The following is a 19,597-nucleotide window of genomic DNA, read 5'->3' as shown; positions in this document are numbered from 1 at the left end:
TATTGTAAATGAAATGATACTGTCACTTAAAAATATAATACTTTAATTTAAATAAATATTGAAAATACTATGAAAATGGCATATTCAATAAGTTTTATATATAAATTGATTTCAATATAAAAAAAAAAAATTTAGTAGAAAATGATCATTATATAAAAATATTAGATAATGCTGTAATCATATAATTTATAAAATTTATTTAATATTTGTGTATTAAATACATAAACAGAAATGTAATTTAGATGCATAGTATATATATGTGCATTGAATATTCCTTATTGTTTTGCTACTTTGAATCAACGTTTAATTTAATTTAAAGACACGTAACTATTACGTACGGACGGAAATTATGGAAGATAAAGTACAAAAGCTTGATGACCACTTATAGTTAGTATGTTAGAGAGGGTTAGTAAGGTTTACATAAGAAAATGCGTATTTGATACACGAAATAATATTAAAATTATATTTTTATTACTTATATAACGTATGAAATTATATAGTCATTATTTCGAGGCAAATAGATTTGTACAATAAAGTAAATAGTTCAATTTTTCGAAAATTTTAAAATATAATATTCTTTATGAAAAAAAAAAAAAAAATATATATATATATATATATATATATATATTTATACGGTTTATATTAAGGGTGTAAAGATTTTATAATTAAATATAGTTTTTTATCCAATTAAATTGATCTCTTATATCTTAAAAAATAATTTAAAAGTACGGATTCATGTATAAACTTATGTTGGCAGAAATAAATAATCCATAAGCGTTATTATGATAGGTTGCAACATTTTTGTAAATATATAAATAACAAATATAACAAATATAATATATATATAATATAATATATATAACATTTTTTAATGAAAAAATTAGTAAAATAAATTTTCCTAACAACCTATTAATTTTAATGCTCGTAACTCTGTAATATTAAAAATATTTGTAAAGTAAAATAACAGTGAGATATATGAATATTAGTTATAAGCATATTCTGTTTTGCATAAAATATATTGAAAAATAATTTTAAAATATTATAAAATGTCATGTGTAATAACAAAAGATGATTTACTTTACTATAATCTATATTAACATTTTTATAATGTTGTAATACTTATGAACGAAGTACAAGTTAAAACTTATTATATGTGTATTAAAAATTTTCATATTTTTATGAATGTATTTTTGAGCCAATATAATGTTGTATCATAACACGAATAAATTAAAAAAAAGATATCTAAAAGGCCAATTAAGAATTTATTATATACACACTAAATTATAGTTCTACAAAATACATAATATGCATGCAATTATATTAAATGTATGTTATTTAATTTTTTAGCTTTATGTTAAAAAAGATTATATTTAATAAATAATATGCAATATATATATATATATAATACAACAATTTTATCGTTATATCATAATTTTTAAACAAAACGATACAGTAGTCCTTATTTTAAGGTAAAAAAAAAAAGAAAATTCTATATACTATATTCACAATAATAGAGATATATCATTTATTAATGAATTTATTAATTATATTAAAATAATAGAGATCTATAATTTCTCAATAAAAAATTGCGATAGAATCTAAATAACTAATGATGTGTACATCATTAGTTCGGCATAAATTAATTATGTTTTACTTAAGCACATCCATAAACATCTTTATTTCTAGTATACTAAATTACAATAATCATATTTACTTTTAGTGCAAAATAAAGTTCAACAGTTTTTAGTAAGAAAAGAGAGTATATATTATTATAATTTGAATTATGATTAAAAGGCTTGACCTTTAGATATAAAAGTTAGTTTTCAAAATACAAATGAGTAATTATACAAAACAAAGTTATAAATTTATTTATAAATATGTACTTATAAAATAATCTTGATAAAGATAAAGTATAAATACAACTATTTCAAGCTTAAATGTAAAAATTTGTTTAAATACATGAAAAAGTATACAGTTAAAATTAACGACAAAGAGTAAATTATGTAATTAGTAACAGTTTATTATTACGCTGCAAAAGCTTTAATGTAATTGTTGAACATATTGAAATTTCAGTATAATAGTACAAAAAAAATTCTTTACAATAAAATCAAAACAAATTTAGTCGGACAATATATTCGGAAAGTACATATTTTTTATCGTTAATCTTGCATATATAATAAAACTATTATGACAACTGTCGTTTAAATTAAAAGTTTCAATACCAATCCGAAGCATTAAAAAACGATCTCTAAATGTGCAACTGTTTAGAATTATATATTATCCAGAGTTAGTAAAATCTATCATTTTACATAATTCAGTGTACATAGTTAAATAATATAAAATGTCATGGGAAAAATTTATAGTTTAATTCAAATTTTAGTATAAGAATATGGTAGATTGTATAAAATTTCTTGGATAATTTCTAATTTCAAATCGAAGAATATTTCATGAAAATTCAAAGACTATTTATTATCGCAATATATACAAAAATTTTATTTATGATTATGATTATGATTTATGATTTTTTTTATTTTAATTATTAAACAATGATGATTTAAGATTTTAACTCTCACCTTCATTTACAAAGTTAATTTTAAGTAACTCAGGTATAATTCAATTCAAGTTTATCACATAGTTATCGTTAGTATATCGTCATTGGAATTCAAAATTTCATCACTTGAAAACTTCAAATCGAAATTATAGTAATTATAGTTATAAATATAATTGTATTTATATTTATACAAAAATTATAGAAAAAGCTGCTTTGATAGAAAGAATGCCAAACATGAAAAGTTTTTTTAACAAATCAATTACGTTTGAGATTATAATAATTATATTTTTCATTAAATGAAAGGTGAGAAATCTTCTGTTAATAAGAATTTTCAAGAATTAGGAATTACTAAAATAATGAATATTGTTAATAATAATTTCAATATGGTAATTAATGAATTTAGACGAACTAAAAAATTTCAGTAATAAATTAAGATAAAATGGTAACGAATAATGTACTTTTTCGAAAATATTTTTTATTGCAATATTATTATTTTAAATTGAAGTTCTTCGGTATTTTATGTAGTAATTTCGTTTTTTATATATTACACTTTAATTCTGGAAGCTGCTCATAATATTGATACTTATAATAGCGTGTTTTTAATTATTATAGGAGCTGATATTTATTTGCAAAAATTCTTACTTTTTAAAAAATTGTTTTCACTTCAAAATTACTATAATGATCATACACTTATTTTATCAAATTTGAATCTGTTAATTTTATCACAAGCATATCTGTTTGCATAGATCTACATTTCTTGTGATCAAGCCAATACTTTATTATTGCAGTTAATAAAATTTATAGTATACATAAATAATATAATGTTTGCAATGAATTAATCCATAATAATACAAGTATACGCATATAGATAAAGTTATAAAAATTCTAAAAGCACTAAAATTTTGTAAAATATTCTTTATTTCATGCTAAAGTGATACATGTGTTTGAATAAATTTCTATTTTTCTATTAAAACACTATTTCAGTGATATATATTTTTTAATTTTATCATCTATTCATATACATATTATTATAATATTTAGAAAAACACAAGAAATTACAAAATTTCTTTAAACATACTATAGAACAAGATATTACTTGTCAATATATATATATATATATATATATATATATATATATATATATATATAATACATTATTAATTGAATTAAATATAAGCAAATATTAATAACTATGTTTAATACAGAATATTAAATATTTATATAATGTATAATCATATTTACATAATACATAAATTATATTCGTAAATTGTAATTAATGTAGGCTGTTCTCTAAATTTAATATAACGAGTAGATTTTTTCAAAGTAATTGAAATCGATATATTTATGAGAATTATTAACACTTCTGCATGCTGTTAAATAAAAAGTGTATCATAAATAGGAGATAAAGGAAGGCATAATATACATCACTTGGTTTCCTACTAGTGAAGTTTTTGCCTTTCTATGTAACAATTCCGACCGTTCGAAATCACAGTCTAGACTCTTCCAACTCTCATATCGCGTTAGACCTTCGTTGCGTTCGTTTCAATGCACAAGAAATTCAATACATTCTGGTAAAGGTGCGATTGTAAGTGCACATAGGCATCTAGTCCCCCCATCAGTCAATTCTGCACAAATAGGTAAATGACAGTGTAAGGTGTATATTACATTCGCATTTAGTGTTTTAATATTTTTATTTGAAAATAAATTCGCTAGTAATTTTTTTAATAAATATTTTACGTGGTGTAATAGTAAATGCAGTTGATGAATTAGCAGATATAAACAATCGTCAGTGATATTTATTTCTTTTTAAATATAGACTATAAACGAAATAGAATAATAGTGTTCATGTGTGGTAAAACTAGGTCTCCTCGGTCCGTTTACTATTAACTAAATGCAAAAATTCATCTCTTCCGTTGCACGGTATTTCCGTGTAACAACCTACTTGTTTATAAAATAGATTTAATCGGATTTGATTAATTTTTTTGTTAAAAGAATGGTATATAAATATAAACATACAAAAAGAAGTAAAGGTATATTGATAAAATATAAACCGTGAATGAAAATGTGGCCTTAAGATTGCAAAGTCAAGCATTTAATTTGTACGATTACCTTTCACTTGACATATAATACATTAAGAGAGAAAACTAAGTTGAATTATTATTTTTAATTGTAAAACAAAATGCAGTAATACATTTTATCTAACTAAATACCTTTTAGGAAGTTAAAACTATTATACCATTAAAGAATATTCGATAAAATTGCTAATATTTATATACTTGATAATTTTTGTAACTCTAGTGTAAATATTAACAAAATAATTTTTGCATTCCTTTTTTTAATAAAATAGCACAAAAATTAGGAAAATGTAAAGATAAACTGATTATATTGACATACAAATGTTAATGAATAATAGATATTTTGAAAATATAAACCACCAATTTTTCGCTCAGTAATTCGATAATTACTATTTGTACAATTGTAAACAGTACAAATTGCATAAAATATTAATTTATACTTACAACTTTTTACTAATTAATAGAATATTTGATTCTATGTATAACTATAGATTTTATAGTACAATAAATATTATTAAATATTTTTAAAAAAGAAGCATTATTCCTTTCTCTAACTATATAATTTAATTATAGATGATAAGTATACTTGTTTCTAAAAATTAGTATGAAAAATAATATTTAAATTCAATTTAAATATTTGTTGTAATTTTTTTCTACTTTTGCGCAAGTAATAAAATTAAGTATTTACATATGTTTAATGTATTAAATGAAAATAATATTTAATTAATAATTTTACAAGTTTGTATTAAATTTACACATAGTGAGATTTATTTACATACAAACTTGTGCGCACATATACATGTACAATAATCTTATTATTTAATAATAATTATATTTCTATTCTATAATTTCTTTAATTGTGATTTCATTACTATGGTATAATATTGATACAAACTATTATTTACAATAAACAATTATTATAAAACTTACGAATGTTAAATGATAGAAAATATATATATATATAGTTCACTAATTAAATATATTTTCTTATGTTATAAATTACTCTTTATGCATTAATTAATAGAAAACTAGAAATTGGTGGATTAAATAAAAATAATTTATCAGTTTAACCTATTAGCATATAAAATCTCATTTAGCTTTTATTTAATAATAACATAGATAATGAAAGTATAAAATTATAATAAAAATATATACATTTAGATTGGCAATGGAAAATACGAAAGAAGCAGGAGCATCGAAAGACCCAGGACATGGCACGTAAGTTTATAAAATAATAATAAAAATTTATACATTAAATACATTTTTTATTGTGATTTCAATAATAACATAACTTCTTCTCTATATATTATATATTTTTTGTTAATATTTAACTATCGTTTTATTAATCATTAATAAAGACTTATAAATAATATTAAATATTCAATTATATTATTCATAAATTGAAATCTATCAATCAATTGCTTTATCTGTTTTTAATCGAGTTCAAAATAATTATTTTGTAATTGATTAATTTTTAATTATTTCTTATGAATATATATATATATATATATATATATATATATATATGTTTTGTACTTTTTTTATATTCAAAATCTTTTAAATTGATCGTATTATTAAAATATCTATTTATTTATCATTAAAAACATAAACAATTATTAGTCAGGTCAATCAAATTTATATAATTTTCTTTCATAAACATTACATTTTATCAATGATTATTTATATTTTTTTACAATTTTTTCAAGAACAGTAAATAAATATATTTATGCTGTACCAATAACGTGTACCTTAGAATATAGCTAATTAAAAGAAAATTACTAATAGGAGGAATAAATAATAGTTAAGAATAAGTATGCAGACAGGAAATCAACTATTATTAAATTTAATTTTCAAAAATTGCATTGATTTCAATGAATGCAAGAGGTATTATAAATCTTCGTATAATAAAATTATATGAAATATAAATATTTACTTAATGCGTTGTATTTTATTTCAAATGTTTTATTATTCAATGCCCTTTAATTAATAATTTAGAAACAATAATCATTATGTAACTGTATGACTTTAGCTGTGACATCTTAAATCATAAGGATATAGTGTTATAAATTTGTGAAAAAAATTTAACTGTATAATAAATAAAAAAATGTTTGTTTACATAAATATAAATAAAATTCACTACCAATTTCGATTCTATTTATATTTGCACATAAAAATTTAACATAAAATTCGACGCATTAAGTATATGTTTATATTTCATATAATTTTTAATATGTAATATGTGTATAACTTTTTAATAACAAATTTGAAAAAAAAAGATACACATACTTAAAAAGTAAAAGTTTTTATATTTTAAAAATTTTTTAGTAAGAAAATAGGAGATACAGAAAAATTATCTTCGATAAATCTGAATAACTCTTGATTGTTTTAAAATCATCAACAAAGTTTTATTAACCAAGCGATTAAAATAAATTTCTACTTAAATTTACAGTTTTAGTAAATATTATGTTGAATAAATCTTTATATAAATATTAATTTAATTATCAAAATTCGAATAAACATCGATCGATCATTAATTAATTTTTGTTGAAAAAAATATGGAAACTCATAAAGAGTTTTTATAAGTTTTTTTCAGAAGATACTTCTATAAAAATTGTTATAAATATTCAATAACAAATGAATTATAAAATTTAAAAATTTCCATTTAGTAAGCTTCATTTTAGTAAGTTTCATTTCAGTAAGTAATATTAGCTAGTAAAAAAAGATTTCTGCTCATAGATTAATTTACTATGAAAAAAAAATACATTCATAAGTCATCTTTTAGCGAGCTATTACATTTTATGTGTAATAGACATTGTAATTTTTGGTTGTTGTATAGATCAGACAACTGATTAGTTAATTACGTAAATATTTCAATAATAATACAGATAGTATATGTGTGTTATAAATACCTCGTTATATCATAATATTAATTATTAACTAAAATGATGTTACTCATTATGATATACTAGTTAAAATTTTAAAAAATTGTTATGTGTAACGTATGCATATAACTGCAGAAAAAAATTTTTATTAAAAATGTTAAATGTTTTGAAATACTAATTAATAACGATATAACCATTTAGTATAAAAATATTAAACAATAGATTAGGTTATTATTTTCCTTACAATCCTTTATAACGGCCATTATTCGATATTTTTTGATGATCCACAATCATATTACAGCTTACAAATTAGTATGCTAGTATATTAAAATTTGCAATATCAACATTAAATTTGCAAGAATGGCTTTGTTTTCTTTAAGTATCTAATTTAGCAATTGATAATATATCTTACAATGATTAAGCGCGAGTTTATCATATTTTCAAGACTTTGATAAAACTCTATTTTATTACTAACATATTAATGAATTTAGTAGTAGTAGTATTATTTTTTAACTTATTGAGAATGTTGATGCATTTAAAGCTTTTCAATATATACCTCGTACGTGAATTGAAGTTCAATAAACGATTTTTATGCTGTAATTGTACTCTAATGTTAAATATTTGTGTTAGCCAAGTAGTCAAAGCATTAAGTAAAAAGGACTTATTCAGTATACTAATATTTTCGATATTCAAATGCTGTTCATATACAGTTTGCTTACAGAAGTAGTACATTAAATTAAATTATAAAATAATATTAAATAATAAAAAGAATTAAAATAAATAAATAGGTATCTGTGGTTATGTGTACAATCGTTTGGACGGGTGTATACATTAATTTATATATATAATATAATATAAAAATATGTATATCTAATTGTATTTCATATCAAACTAAAAATGTATATTTTTTTGCTCAATATTAATTGAATTGATCTATTCTTTAAATCATATTTTTTATTTAATTATTATTAATTATATTTATACGGATACGATGTAATGAACTTTTTAAGAACTTTTTATTATAATCAATTTTAACTGATTAATTTGAAGTTCTTCTACAAATTTAGATTTATGTTTGAATGTATTGCAAAGTATTATATATATTTATGCTCTATTATCTTATGCTTATTTTTTCTGTTTAAATTGAAAAATATTAGATAATCGATATTAGATAAGAATAATATTCGACGTTATAAAAAAGAACGAGATTACTTATAATTAAAAAATTTTATTTTTTCTTATATATAAATATGAATTCATTGTAAACATGAAAAGGAATGTTTACAAAAAGTATTTTCTCTTTTACAGAAAATCGTTTTGCTCTTTGTATAAAAATTTATTATAGTCTGTCAATAAAACTTCTTATGCAAATGTTTATAAATATTTAATGGTTATAATACTGCTTTGTATAAATTATGTATGAGTAATAGTTTCAAAAATATATATACCTGTATATTTTGTATTACTTAAGCAATTTTATTGCATTCATTCTGCAATTTTATGTAATTATGTTTGTACGATTAAAATTAAAACTCTTCAAAGATAATCAACTAAAAATAGTAGATTAATATAACTAATCTAATTAAATATTTTAATATAAAATTACTTGATTAATTTTTTAATCATAAATGTTTTCTGAATATAAAATAGACTTATTATTTACTGACATGAAGACTTATCATTGAAATTAATTTGAAGGAATCGAAATACTTGCTGACGAATAATGGAATTAATATTATTGAATTCGGCTACTCGACAGCCCTAATATTAGATATTAACATTTAGTTTATATTAACCATTAGAGTTAATATTCATGAATTTAATAAAAATTACGTTAATCTAGATTTGTTAAATTTTATTAACTTTAGTAAGTAAATTTTATAGAATTTTATTTTTATTGTTTATTTCCTACACATGGTTCATAATATTTAATATTTTTTTTGGAAAAAACTAAATAAAAGTTAAATATTTATAACGTTATCAATACTATAAGTTTATATTATAAATATTAACTCATTAAAGTGATCAAATAATAATTAGTATAATATAAATTAAAACAAAAATTAATTAATAATTAATGTGCCCGATCAATTACACTACCTTGTATAATTGAAATATGAAACTATATTTTACTCAAGATTTGTTGATAAATATAAAGTTAATTTATAGAAAAATATACGATTAATTTTAACTTCATTTTTTTAAATAACAGGAATATTAGTTATTAAAATTCTTAACTAATATTTTAACAATATTTGTAGTCAACTTCAAAACGTTTTATTAATTTTTTTTTCGTATTTAAGAAAAAAATTTAATATATATATATATATATATATATATATATTATTTCAGAAAATACCAATGCCATAATAGTTTATCATATTTATCATAAAATATTATTATTTCTAATTGTAAATCTAAATTTTTCTTTGAAACATTCTGATTTAATTCTGATACAGTTTGCTCAAGTAAAATTATGCAGGGATATTTAAAATGTGGAGACAAAATACATAAATTTAAATTGAATATTTTATGTATTAGAAAAGTCGTAACTTAACATTTAATGTATTTTTATTTTTATTATTTAACTTACCCTTTTCTCTATGTGACTATGTATGGCTATTATTATAATTCAACCACAGCGTAAAAGAAATATAAATTAAAATAACAATTACAATGATTATTAAAATAGGTTTAAATAAAAAATGTAAAATTTCAATTATTTGTTATACCTTTTTATTCATATTGTTTGATTTTAATGTTTGACTTCGTTTGATACAAATATATATATATAATATTTTATTTATTACAGCTTACGTTACGATGAAGAAGAAGAAGTTTCTTGGATGTTTTGGCATAAAAGGCGATATATCGTTGCAGTTCTAGCTTTTTTTGGATTTTTTGTATCATATATCCTTCGTGTCAATTTGAGTATTGCAATTGTTAAAATGACAGCAAACGAAACAGCAATCGATGTGAATGGCACGACTCATTATGCAAGTACTTTTTTATATTTAATTTTAATTTTCTATTTTATTGAATAACTGAATTATTTAAATATTTAATAAAAATATCAATAAGTTTTCATTGTGAAAAGGAAATTTACGATTTAATTAATTTTTATTTTATAAATGTTAAAGATAACATTTTCATGCTATTTTTGTATATCATGTTTTCTATTTAATCGAATATTAATATTAATGTAAATGGTTAATCAGTTCTAGTTCATAGTAATGAACTAATCAAAATATACATTGATATAAAATTAATCATGAATAAACAATATCGCGAGTAATTTGATGGGATTGTTTGATTTTTTCCCTATAAATACAATTAATAATGTTTAAATGGTTTTTAATTTATTTTACACAATAGAATCGGGAATTTGACTGGGATTCTAAACTGCAAGGCCTCGTATTAAGTTCATTTTTCTATGGATATATAAGTACACAATTGTTGGGTGGTTGGTTAGCATCCCGCATTGGCGGGAAAAGGGTATTTGGTTTTGGGATTGCTGTCACAGCTTTTTTCACGATAATCACTCCACCAATCACTAGATATAGTATTTATTTATTGATAGCTGTGCGAATAATAGAAGGAATTTGTGAGTTATAAAAATATGCGCAACCCCCCCCCCCCCACACATATATATATATATATATATATATATATATCTTTTTAATATTCTTATATAGGGCGTTACCTACCCATGTATTCATGCAATATGGGCTAATTGGGCACCTCCACTTGAACGCTCAAAATTAGCAACTCTCGCTTTTTCTGGAAGTTTTGTTGGTACAGTGTTCGCAATGCCAGTATGCGGTATTATGGCTGAACGATTTGGTTGGCCTAGTATCTTCTATGTTTTTGGGACACTTGGACTTATATGGTACGTTTTCTGGACTATCGTCGTCAAGGACCATCCAGAAGATGACCCATATATTAATGAATCCGAGCTTAAGTATATAAAGCGTACTCTTGGTACCGCTGAGCACCAGGTTTACCCATGTTACATTTTACATTATTACTATTTTGAAAATAAACATGTGGTTTTTCTGTGATAATATCAATTTATTTCACAACTGTTTTTCCATGTTGTCGTAACAGACTTTTAAACAATTAGAAAATTAATAAACTATATTATTATGTTTAAAATTAAATCAAAATAGGCAATAAATATTTAAAAACTTATTAAATATTTTCTTATTTTTATCATTATTTGATTCAAATTTTCACATTATATTTTTTTGTGAATAGGTCTTCACGTATCTATACGATTGTCTTAAATTTATCACACGGAAAAACTATTTAAATAAATATAATAACACATGGTAAAACCACGTGCTCATTTATAATAAGATAATTTTCTCATAAGTGAATAATAATTAATAGAAAAAATTATTTAATTTAATATTGATCTGTAGAAAGTTTCACATCCATGGAAAGCTATGCTTACATCTCCAGCAGTCTGGGCTATTGTTGCGGCACATTTCAGCGAAAATTGGGGCTTTTATACCATGCTTACGCAACTACCAACTTTTATGAATGGTAATTCAATAACAATAACATTTCATTGTATGTACTTATTGACCTTTTTATTTTTTGCATAGATGTATTAAATTTTAAACTAGAAAAAACTGGATTTCTTTCTGCATTACCGTATTTGGTAATGGCAATGGTATTACAAATTTCCGGACATTTAGCCGATTATTTTCGTTCCAGAAAAATTCTTACTACCACACAGGTTCGCAAAATTTTCAATTGTAGTGCATTTATAAGTCAAACAATTTTTATGGCTTGTACAGCCTATATATTAACACCAAATGGAGCGGTAACATGCATTACAATAGCAGTTGGGCTTGGAGGTTTTGCTTGGTCCGGTTTCAGGTAAGCATATTATAAAACATTTTGCTATTGTACATTTAATAAATAAATTGTTAATTTTAGTGTGAATTATTTGGACATAGCGCCTAAACATGCAAGTGTATTAATGGGAATAGGTAATACCATTGCGACTTTACCTGGAATTCTCAGTCCTTTAATTACTGGTTACATCGTGAAAGAAAAGGTTACGATTTTATTAACCTATATTTGTATTAATATAACTACATAAATAAGTAAAACATTAAAAATAAAATTTTCAAAATATTTAGACTGCTGATGAGTGGCGAATAGTGTTTCTTATAGCTAGTATAATTTATCTAATTGGGGCTGTTATTTACGGAATTTTTGCTTCTGGTGAAAAACAAGCTTGGGCCCTTGAAAGGAAACGAGAGCAGGACGTTGGTTATGATAATCCAACTATGGAAATTGATAATCTATAATTTTCAAACTACACACCAACATTATAATAAAATTTTAGATTTTTTAATATCTTTAATTGAAAAATTATATTAGTATTTAAAGTACAAAGTTGGCTACAGACATTTCACTATTCATATCAGTTTTAAACATTCAAATTCATGCGTTATAAATAATATAATTAATATTACAATTTCTGTAAAAACAATATCATAAAAATATGATTGATAAAATTATTTTTGCAAAAGATAAATAGCACTATTCGGTTGAAATTTATTAAATACTGTAACTTAAAATCTGAATAGTCTATTCGATAATTTATACATGAATAATAAATGTCGATGTACATTAGCATAAAAAATTTTATCAAATTAAAAAAAAATTAGTAAAAAAAAATGTTGGATTGAAATTAAAACTATATAATTATATTCGACAACATTTTTAACTAAATATAGAATCATTTTTCAGTATTATATTGTAAAATTAGTAAAATTAATTTTAAGATTGTAAAATTATATTTAATTTTTTAAGTTGATATATTTTCATACACTTATCTATATTCTTCTTACCTCTCTTTTTTTATATATATATATATATTATTTTATTTTACATCAATACGAAAAGAATATGTGAAATAGTACCAAATACTTTAATATTGAAATAAAAAATACTCCCAATTAATGAAAATGCTTGAATACAAAATCAATTTAATACTTAAAATTTTAAACATATATTTATATTACTTCTTATCATTCCCATTAATAAAATATCACAGAAATACATGGTTTAAACATTTCTTTTCACTTCGAGCAATAGCTTTATTATAATATTATAGAAATATATTTGATGTTTTAAAATTTATTTAGACTATTAGAATTTTGAGATTTTATTTATATTTTCATATAATTCATATATAAATAATTTAGAATATATTGCAATATGTGCGAATAGAAAATAGATAATTTAATCAGATGTATATAATTATAATAATAAAAGTTTACATTTTATTGTATTAAAACATGTAAAAACATTTATTACAATATTTTATAAAAATAAAATATTTGCATGTGTTCAATAAACATTATTTAAAATAAATTTTATATAGATATATTAATCATTATTCATCAAAATAGCAAATTTCTTAACAACTACTTGTTAACGTCTTAATTCAATTATGGAAATTTCAAACCGGAGAGTTAAATACCAATTATTCTTTTATTAATAATTTGTAACAATTGTCAAAATTTTAATAAGTTGTGTAATAATTGAAAGTCGACTTGAGAGAATACATGTTCAAAGAAATAATCGAATAAGAATTAGTATGTAATAATAGGAATAAGATTAGTAAAAAGTATAACATATTATAAATATGAAATTGAAAAAATTTTTTGTACATCATAAACAATTTTATGCTATTTAAATTCTTTGAACTTTTATTAAAATTTGTCGATTTATTTAGCGAAACATCGAAATGCTTTAAAATTATATTCATACATATCTAACACATTATAATACATATTATAAACATATTATAATATCAAATATGTAATTGTGTAAAATATTTATTTACTGGAGCTACTATAACATGATTTATATTTTTCCATAAAACATTTATATATTAAAGAAGAAAATAGCCCAATAATGACTACCTATAACTTTAATTAAAATTATTTTTAATTCTAATATTTATCTGTAGTTGTAATTGATACAGAAGGACCGTATTATTCAAATTACAATTACATTGTAATTTACTCCCATAATTATAAGAGAAATTTATTTTAATTTTTAAAAAGCATTCAATGTTTTTTTTTTTTTTTGTTGTAAATGACATTGAAAATATAATTATATTAACATTTATATTTTAAGTAAAATTTAAGATATTTATTTATTAATAAAAAAGAGATTTAGAATATATTTTTATACAGACTTGTTTTTGTTTTATTGCAACAATTATGTCAAACTTTTAATAACTTAATCTAAACGCTTCATTTTTATATATTATTTAAAATATATATAATCCTTACAAAATATCTACATTAGAGAATAATTATAAATATATCTGATGCATAAAAAAAATTAATTATCGGTTTATTTCGACTTTAAATATATATTTTATAGTTTTTTACTTTTATGCAAAGACAAAAATCTGTAATCTAATTAAATTACAATTATGCATTCTCATATGAATACGAATTATCAGTTTATTAAATATTATTTAATTGGATAATTAAAAATATTTTAAAGATTTAGAAAATAATAAATTGACATTTAGTTTTCATCCAAATCTTTGTATTTACATAATACATTAATAATTGTTTTTAAAAATCTCCAAAATTTGTTAATGTTTTTTACATTATTTATATTATATATCATTTAGTTGAATGAATTGATTTTAAAAATAAAATTTTTCGTAAGTTTTTATTATGCTACAGTAAATAGGATATAATTAATATTTTAATTTATCTTAAAATAGTGATAATGCTCTCCTTTAATACTTAATAATATGTTTGTAAATTTTAATTGCATGTAAAACAACAATTAATTTACTTTAATTATAGTAATTATTTAATTACCCACATTGAAGACTGATAATAAGGAAATTATAAAAAAAAATAATTACAATTACTTTTTTATAATCTATAATTAAAACAAAATATTTGTCACAATTTATTAATTAAAATACTCTTACAACGTTAAATTGAGATTCATCTATATTATTTGAAGTATTTCGTCATGTAGGAAATCAAGATAACAAAAATATTTATGTATCACCATAAAAAAATAGTTTACTATGTTTAAAAATAGTACCTAGGAAGTAAAATCAAAAGTAACATAAGAATTTTAAAATTTGACGAAATTATTGCAAATAATGAAGCAGTAAGCTACTCCTCAACGACAAACATTAGATTAAGAATCGTTACTAATCCATATGCACCATTATAAAATTTTTGTGAATTATATAAATATATAATAGTATGTTAAACTTGGAGATGGTTATTGATAAATTATATAATATTTCATTAGATCTTTTTGTAATAAATAAATCAAAATGTATTAAAAATTTGTCATTTAAACGAAAACATAATCTTATATAAATTTTTCTTTAATATTGGAAAAAATATATGAAAACATAAGTGCAATAAACATTATATGAAAGATAATTAATCATATATAATAATAGTCCAAAAGTATATATATTATAATCTACTATATTAAATGTTTTTTTTATAAAAATGTTCCACTGTAAATAAGTAATAAATGTATGAATAGATTTGTAAGAATAAATAAATTCATACAACTCAAATAATTACTTTCTATGTAATGATTTCTAGGAAACATATTTATGTATACTTTTTGGTGCTTCAGAAAATATAATCTAAAATATTTAAAATAAAAAATATTATGAATTTAAATTAAAATAATAGTTAGAGATCAATCTTTTCATTCTCTAAATACAAAACTATTAGTAAATATAAAATTCATTATGCATTGCCCATGGCTTTTTGTTCATTCCATACTGCTAATAGTTCATCAGGGTTGCTGTAGCCATGTGAACTAATTACATACTTATAATTATATTTTGTATAATCTTTTTTATAAAAATGAAATTCATCACAATGAAAAGGCTCTATATCAACTTTTCTTGCAGCAATACCCAAAAAAATATCATCGAATCTAAAGTATTTTGTGTACATACTAGCATAGTACATATCCATAAGAGCCTCTTTTGATAAAATATAAACTCCAGCAGTGATATATGGTGGCCACATATTATATGGATATTCTTTTAATGAAACATACCATTTTGAACTTTTGTATCTATGAGGAGAAGAATTAAATACAAAACCTGCAAATAGCCTAACATCATCTGGTAATTCAAAATCAAACACTTGACGTTTTTTCACATTTTTACTTTCAAGATTCCTTTTAACCATTATTATAGTTTTATCATTTGTATTTTCTGATACATACTTTGGATTCATCGTTTCATTGTAATTATTTAATAATAAATTTTGTTGTACAAATGGGTTCTTTGTTACATTTGATCCTGACCTCTTAAATCTATTTCTTAAATGTTCAACATCTTCTAAATAATCATAATTATTATTAACATTGATTAAAAATTTACTCTATATAAAAAATAGTTTAAATAGATATTTTTCATACTTACTTAATTTGATAGTATCCTTCAAATAATCTGGATATAAAACTGGATTCCTTAAAAATCTCAATACGTTTTTCACGGATATATAAATATCATCATCAACAAACATATAAAATTTTGAATTAGCGCAATACTTTACAGCCCATTTAAATCCCATCATAGTTTTAATAGTATTATTATAATATGTATCTAAAAAGTCAGCCTGTACAATATCATGATAAACTAATGATTCGAAATTAATTTTGTTTAGGAGCTCATTATCATTGATATGTGTACCTAATAAGAAAACAGTTTTTAAAGGAACGTCAGAAAATCTTTTCTCAAATCCCCATGAATTTCTAATAGCCATCCTTCTATTATAATTTTCAACAGCAGATTTTATTAAAAATACTACACGTAATGTTTGAAAACTTGGTTCAATACATTTATCCTTAATATCATGAATAAATGTAAAGTTGTGATCATTAATAGGTGGCACATTTGGTTTTTGATTTTGTCGTAGAGCAACTATAAACTCATGAATGTCTCCTTCGTATGGATAAATAAAGCTATCATCAAACGAAACTTCAAAAAGATGTGTGAAAACTCCAAAAAAGTCAAGAATAAAAATTATACCAACAGTAGTGCAAGCGTGCTTTAATCTTATTCTAACCATTAATTTTAAACACATTTTGAAATATGGAGTTAAAAAAGATGTCATTTTTTAATTGATTTCAATAATCTATGAATATAAAATAGTTGTAATTGTTACATAACTTTGGCTTAGAATAACCTGCAAGAAAGTTTTTAGTAATTAATTCTACATAATATCGAGTTAGCAAACTGTTTGTAAATTAATAATTTATATAATATATTAATATTAATTAAAATATTAATTAAAATAGCTTACTTTTTAATAGACTTAAATATAGTTAAGGCATCAAGGTATGATAACGTGGAATGATATTTATAATTAATGTCATTGTATTTTTAAATTTTGTTAATAATTATCATAATAAGATGTAACATTTCTTTTTGTTCTTATTTAAAAATGTATGTATATTATAATATTAATTCATATGATTTATTGTTTAGACTAATCATCTCATTAGATCATTTTTTGCCACTTTGCATAACCCATGGCAAAAAAGTATTTGGCATCATCGTCTCTTCAAATCTTAATAAACTGAAAATATTCTTCCATTGAGAAAGTAGAATCGGTATTTTGTCGTCATTTCACATGCGCACTTCAAATTTCTTATTTCTTTAGTGCTTAAAACGCGCAAATTTTAAGTAACTAAATATTACAAAAAAAAAATATGGTAAATTATCAAGCTTTTTCACAGTATAGTACAAAATACCTTTAGAAATAAACTTGTCATTATTATTCATTATAAATTGTGTATGGCATAATAACAATATAAAATACGTATCTTTTTACAGTTCTATTTTCATAATTTAAAATAATATTAAATCCGTATTTTAAAAATTAACCTTTATGATGTTACTGTATAAATTAAGTTAATAATTTACTTGGATTCTTGATAGTTTTAAACTTCGTTTCATCCCGTAAAAGCGCATTAATGAAATAAGAACTTTGAATTACAATAATTGTTTCGAGAACTAATGCATTCATCACTGTCAAATTGCATTGCGATTGTTTATTGAATTTAACTTTATTATATTGGAAGAAGTGCGTCAATTTTATTTGGAAGATAACATTATATAATCATGGTATATTATGTTCCTAATATGAGAATATAAGAAATGGAAGTTAGCCACCTAGTGGTGTTCGTTAATAAAATCGTAAATCTACACATTACATGTATTAAAGTGAGAACATGTTTTAAAACGACATGCAACGACAGTATAAAATATAAAATTGATATAAGCATAGAGATTGAAAAAAAAGATGTTCTCAAATATTGGCCGTAATTTGCTGACATCATATTTTATAAAATATAAGTTCAAGGTTAATCACATATTTATATATCCCCTTACTAAATTGGTTTTAGATGAATGACAAGTACCCATTAGTGTATGTAATTTAATTGTTAGTTATACATTAATACATTAATTAATCATTACATTTTTAAACACGAAATAGACTCGGACAATTGTACAGTAAAAAAAAATCATTGTAATAAAATTAATATCGTCACTTCAGAGCTCATTTGCTGATTTCTGATTGGTTCTGCCTCTATCTCTATCTTGTATCTTTTTTTTTCATGCATCAGTTTTTATTTATGTTTATGGCCTTATTTCTCTACATAATCAAATATTATTAATATAAAATAATTTTCGAAATGATTCAAAATTTTATTACGCTCCAAGTTTTTCAATATAAATTGTAATTTATATATATATATATATATATATATATATATATATATATATATATACACATATATTCATTTATTTATTTATTTATGTGCATTTGCGTCTATATATGCATGCATGCATGCGCAAATATATATGGACGAGTGCAAGTGTGTGTTTATGTACAGACCGTATATATAGATAATCTTAATATGTTTGTAAGAAACGCATTGATATTTTCCGACAATTATCGGTAACTTGAAACAGTCAAAAAGTTAAATAATATTGTGATTAACTTTAGTTATTGGCTGTACAAAGAAAGAGT

At 21.5% G+C, this 19,597-nt stretch overlaps 2 protein-coding genes across 3 annotated transcripts; one reads left to right on the top strand and one right to left on the bottom strand.

Annotated features, from left to right (window-relative positions):
- The first annotated feature begins 5,794 nt into the window (after positions 1-5,794).
- MFS9 (major facilitator superfamily transporter 9) lies at positions 5,795-12,969 on the top strand. The gene is made up of 8 exons (XM_011506408.1): positions 5,795-5,844; positions 10,321-10,504; positions 10,884-11,117; positions 11,204-11,506; positions 11,933-12,056; positions 12,119-12,395; positions 12,456-12,576; positions 12,662-12,969. Exons 1-8 carry the CDS (start codon positions 5,795-5,797, stop codon positions 12,830-12,832), a joined length of 1,464 nt encoding a protein of 487 aa, XP_011504710.1. The 3' UTR covers positions 12,833-12,969.
- Positions 12,970-16,178: 3,209 nt separating this feature from the next.
- brn (beta-1,3-galactosyltransferase brn) lies at positions 16,179-17,740 on the bottom strand. Of its 2 annotated transcripts, none has more exons than XM_011505968.1 (2): positions 16,981-17,740; positions 16,179-16,896 (listed from the first exon to the last, which is right to left on the bottom strand). In XM_011505968.1, the coding sequence occupies exons 1-2, from the start codon at positions 17,672-17,674 to the stop codon at positions 16,292-16,294; spliced, it is 1,299 nt and encodes a 432-aa protein (XP_011504270.1). In that variant the 5' UTR covers positions 17,675-17,740; the 3' UTR covers positions 16,179-16,291. The 2 variants fall into 2 exon arrangements, with proteins under 2 accessions (XP_011504270.1, XP_011504271.1); XM_011505969.1 differs by having other exon boundaries at positions 16,179-16,893.
- Positions 17,741-19,597: the final 1,857 nt, after the last annotated feature.

Source organism: Ceratosolen solmsi, unplaced genomic scaffold (genome assembly GCF_000503995.2).
Source record: "Ceratosolen solmsi marchali unplaced genomic scaffold, CerSol_1.0 scaffold7, whole genome shotgun sequence".
NCBI classification, from domain to species: domain Eukaryota; kingdom Metazoa; phylum Arthropoda; class Insecta; order Hymenoptera; family Agaonidae; genus Ceratosolen; species Ceratosolen solmsi.
The sequence above is the reverse complement of the archived record's forward strand: the minus strand, read 5'-3'. Positions and strand labels throughout refer to the sequence as shown.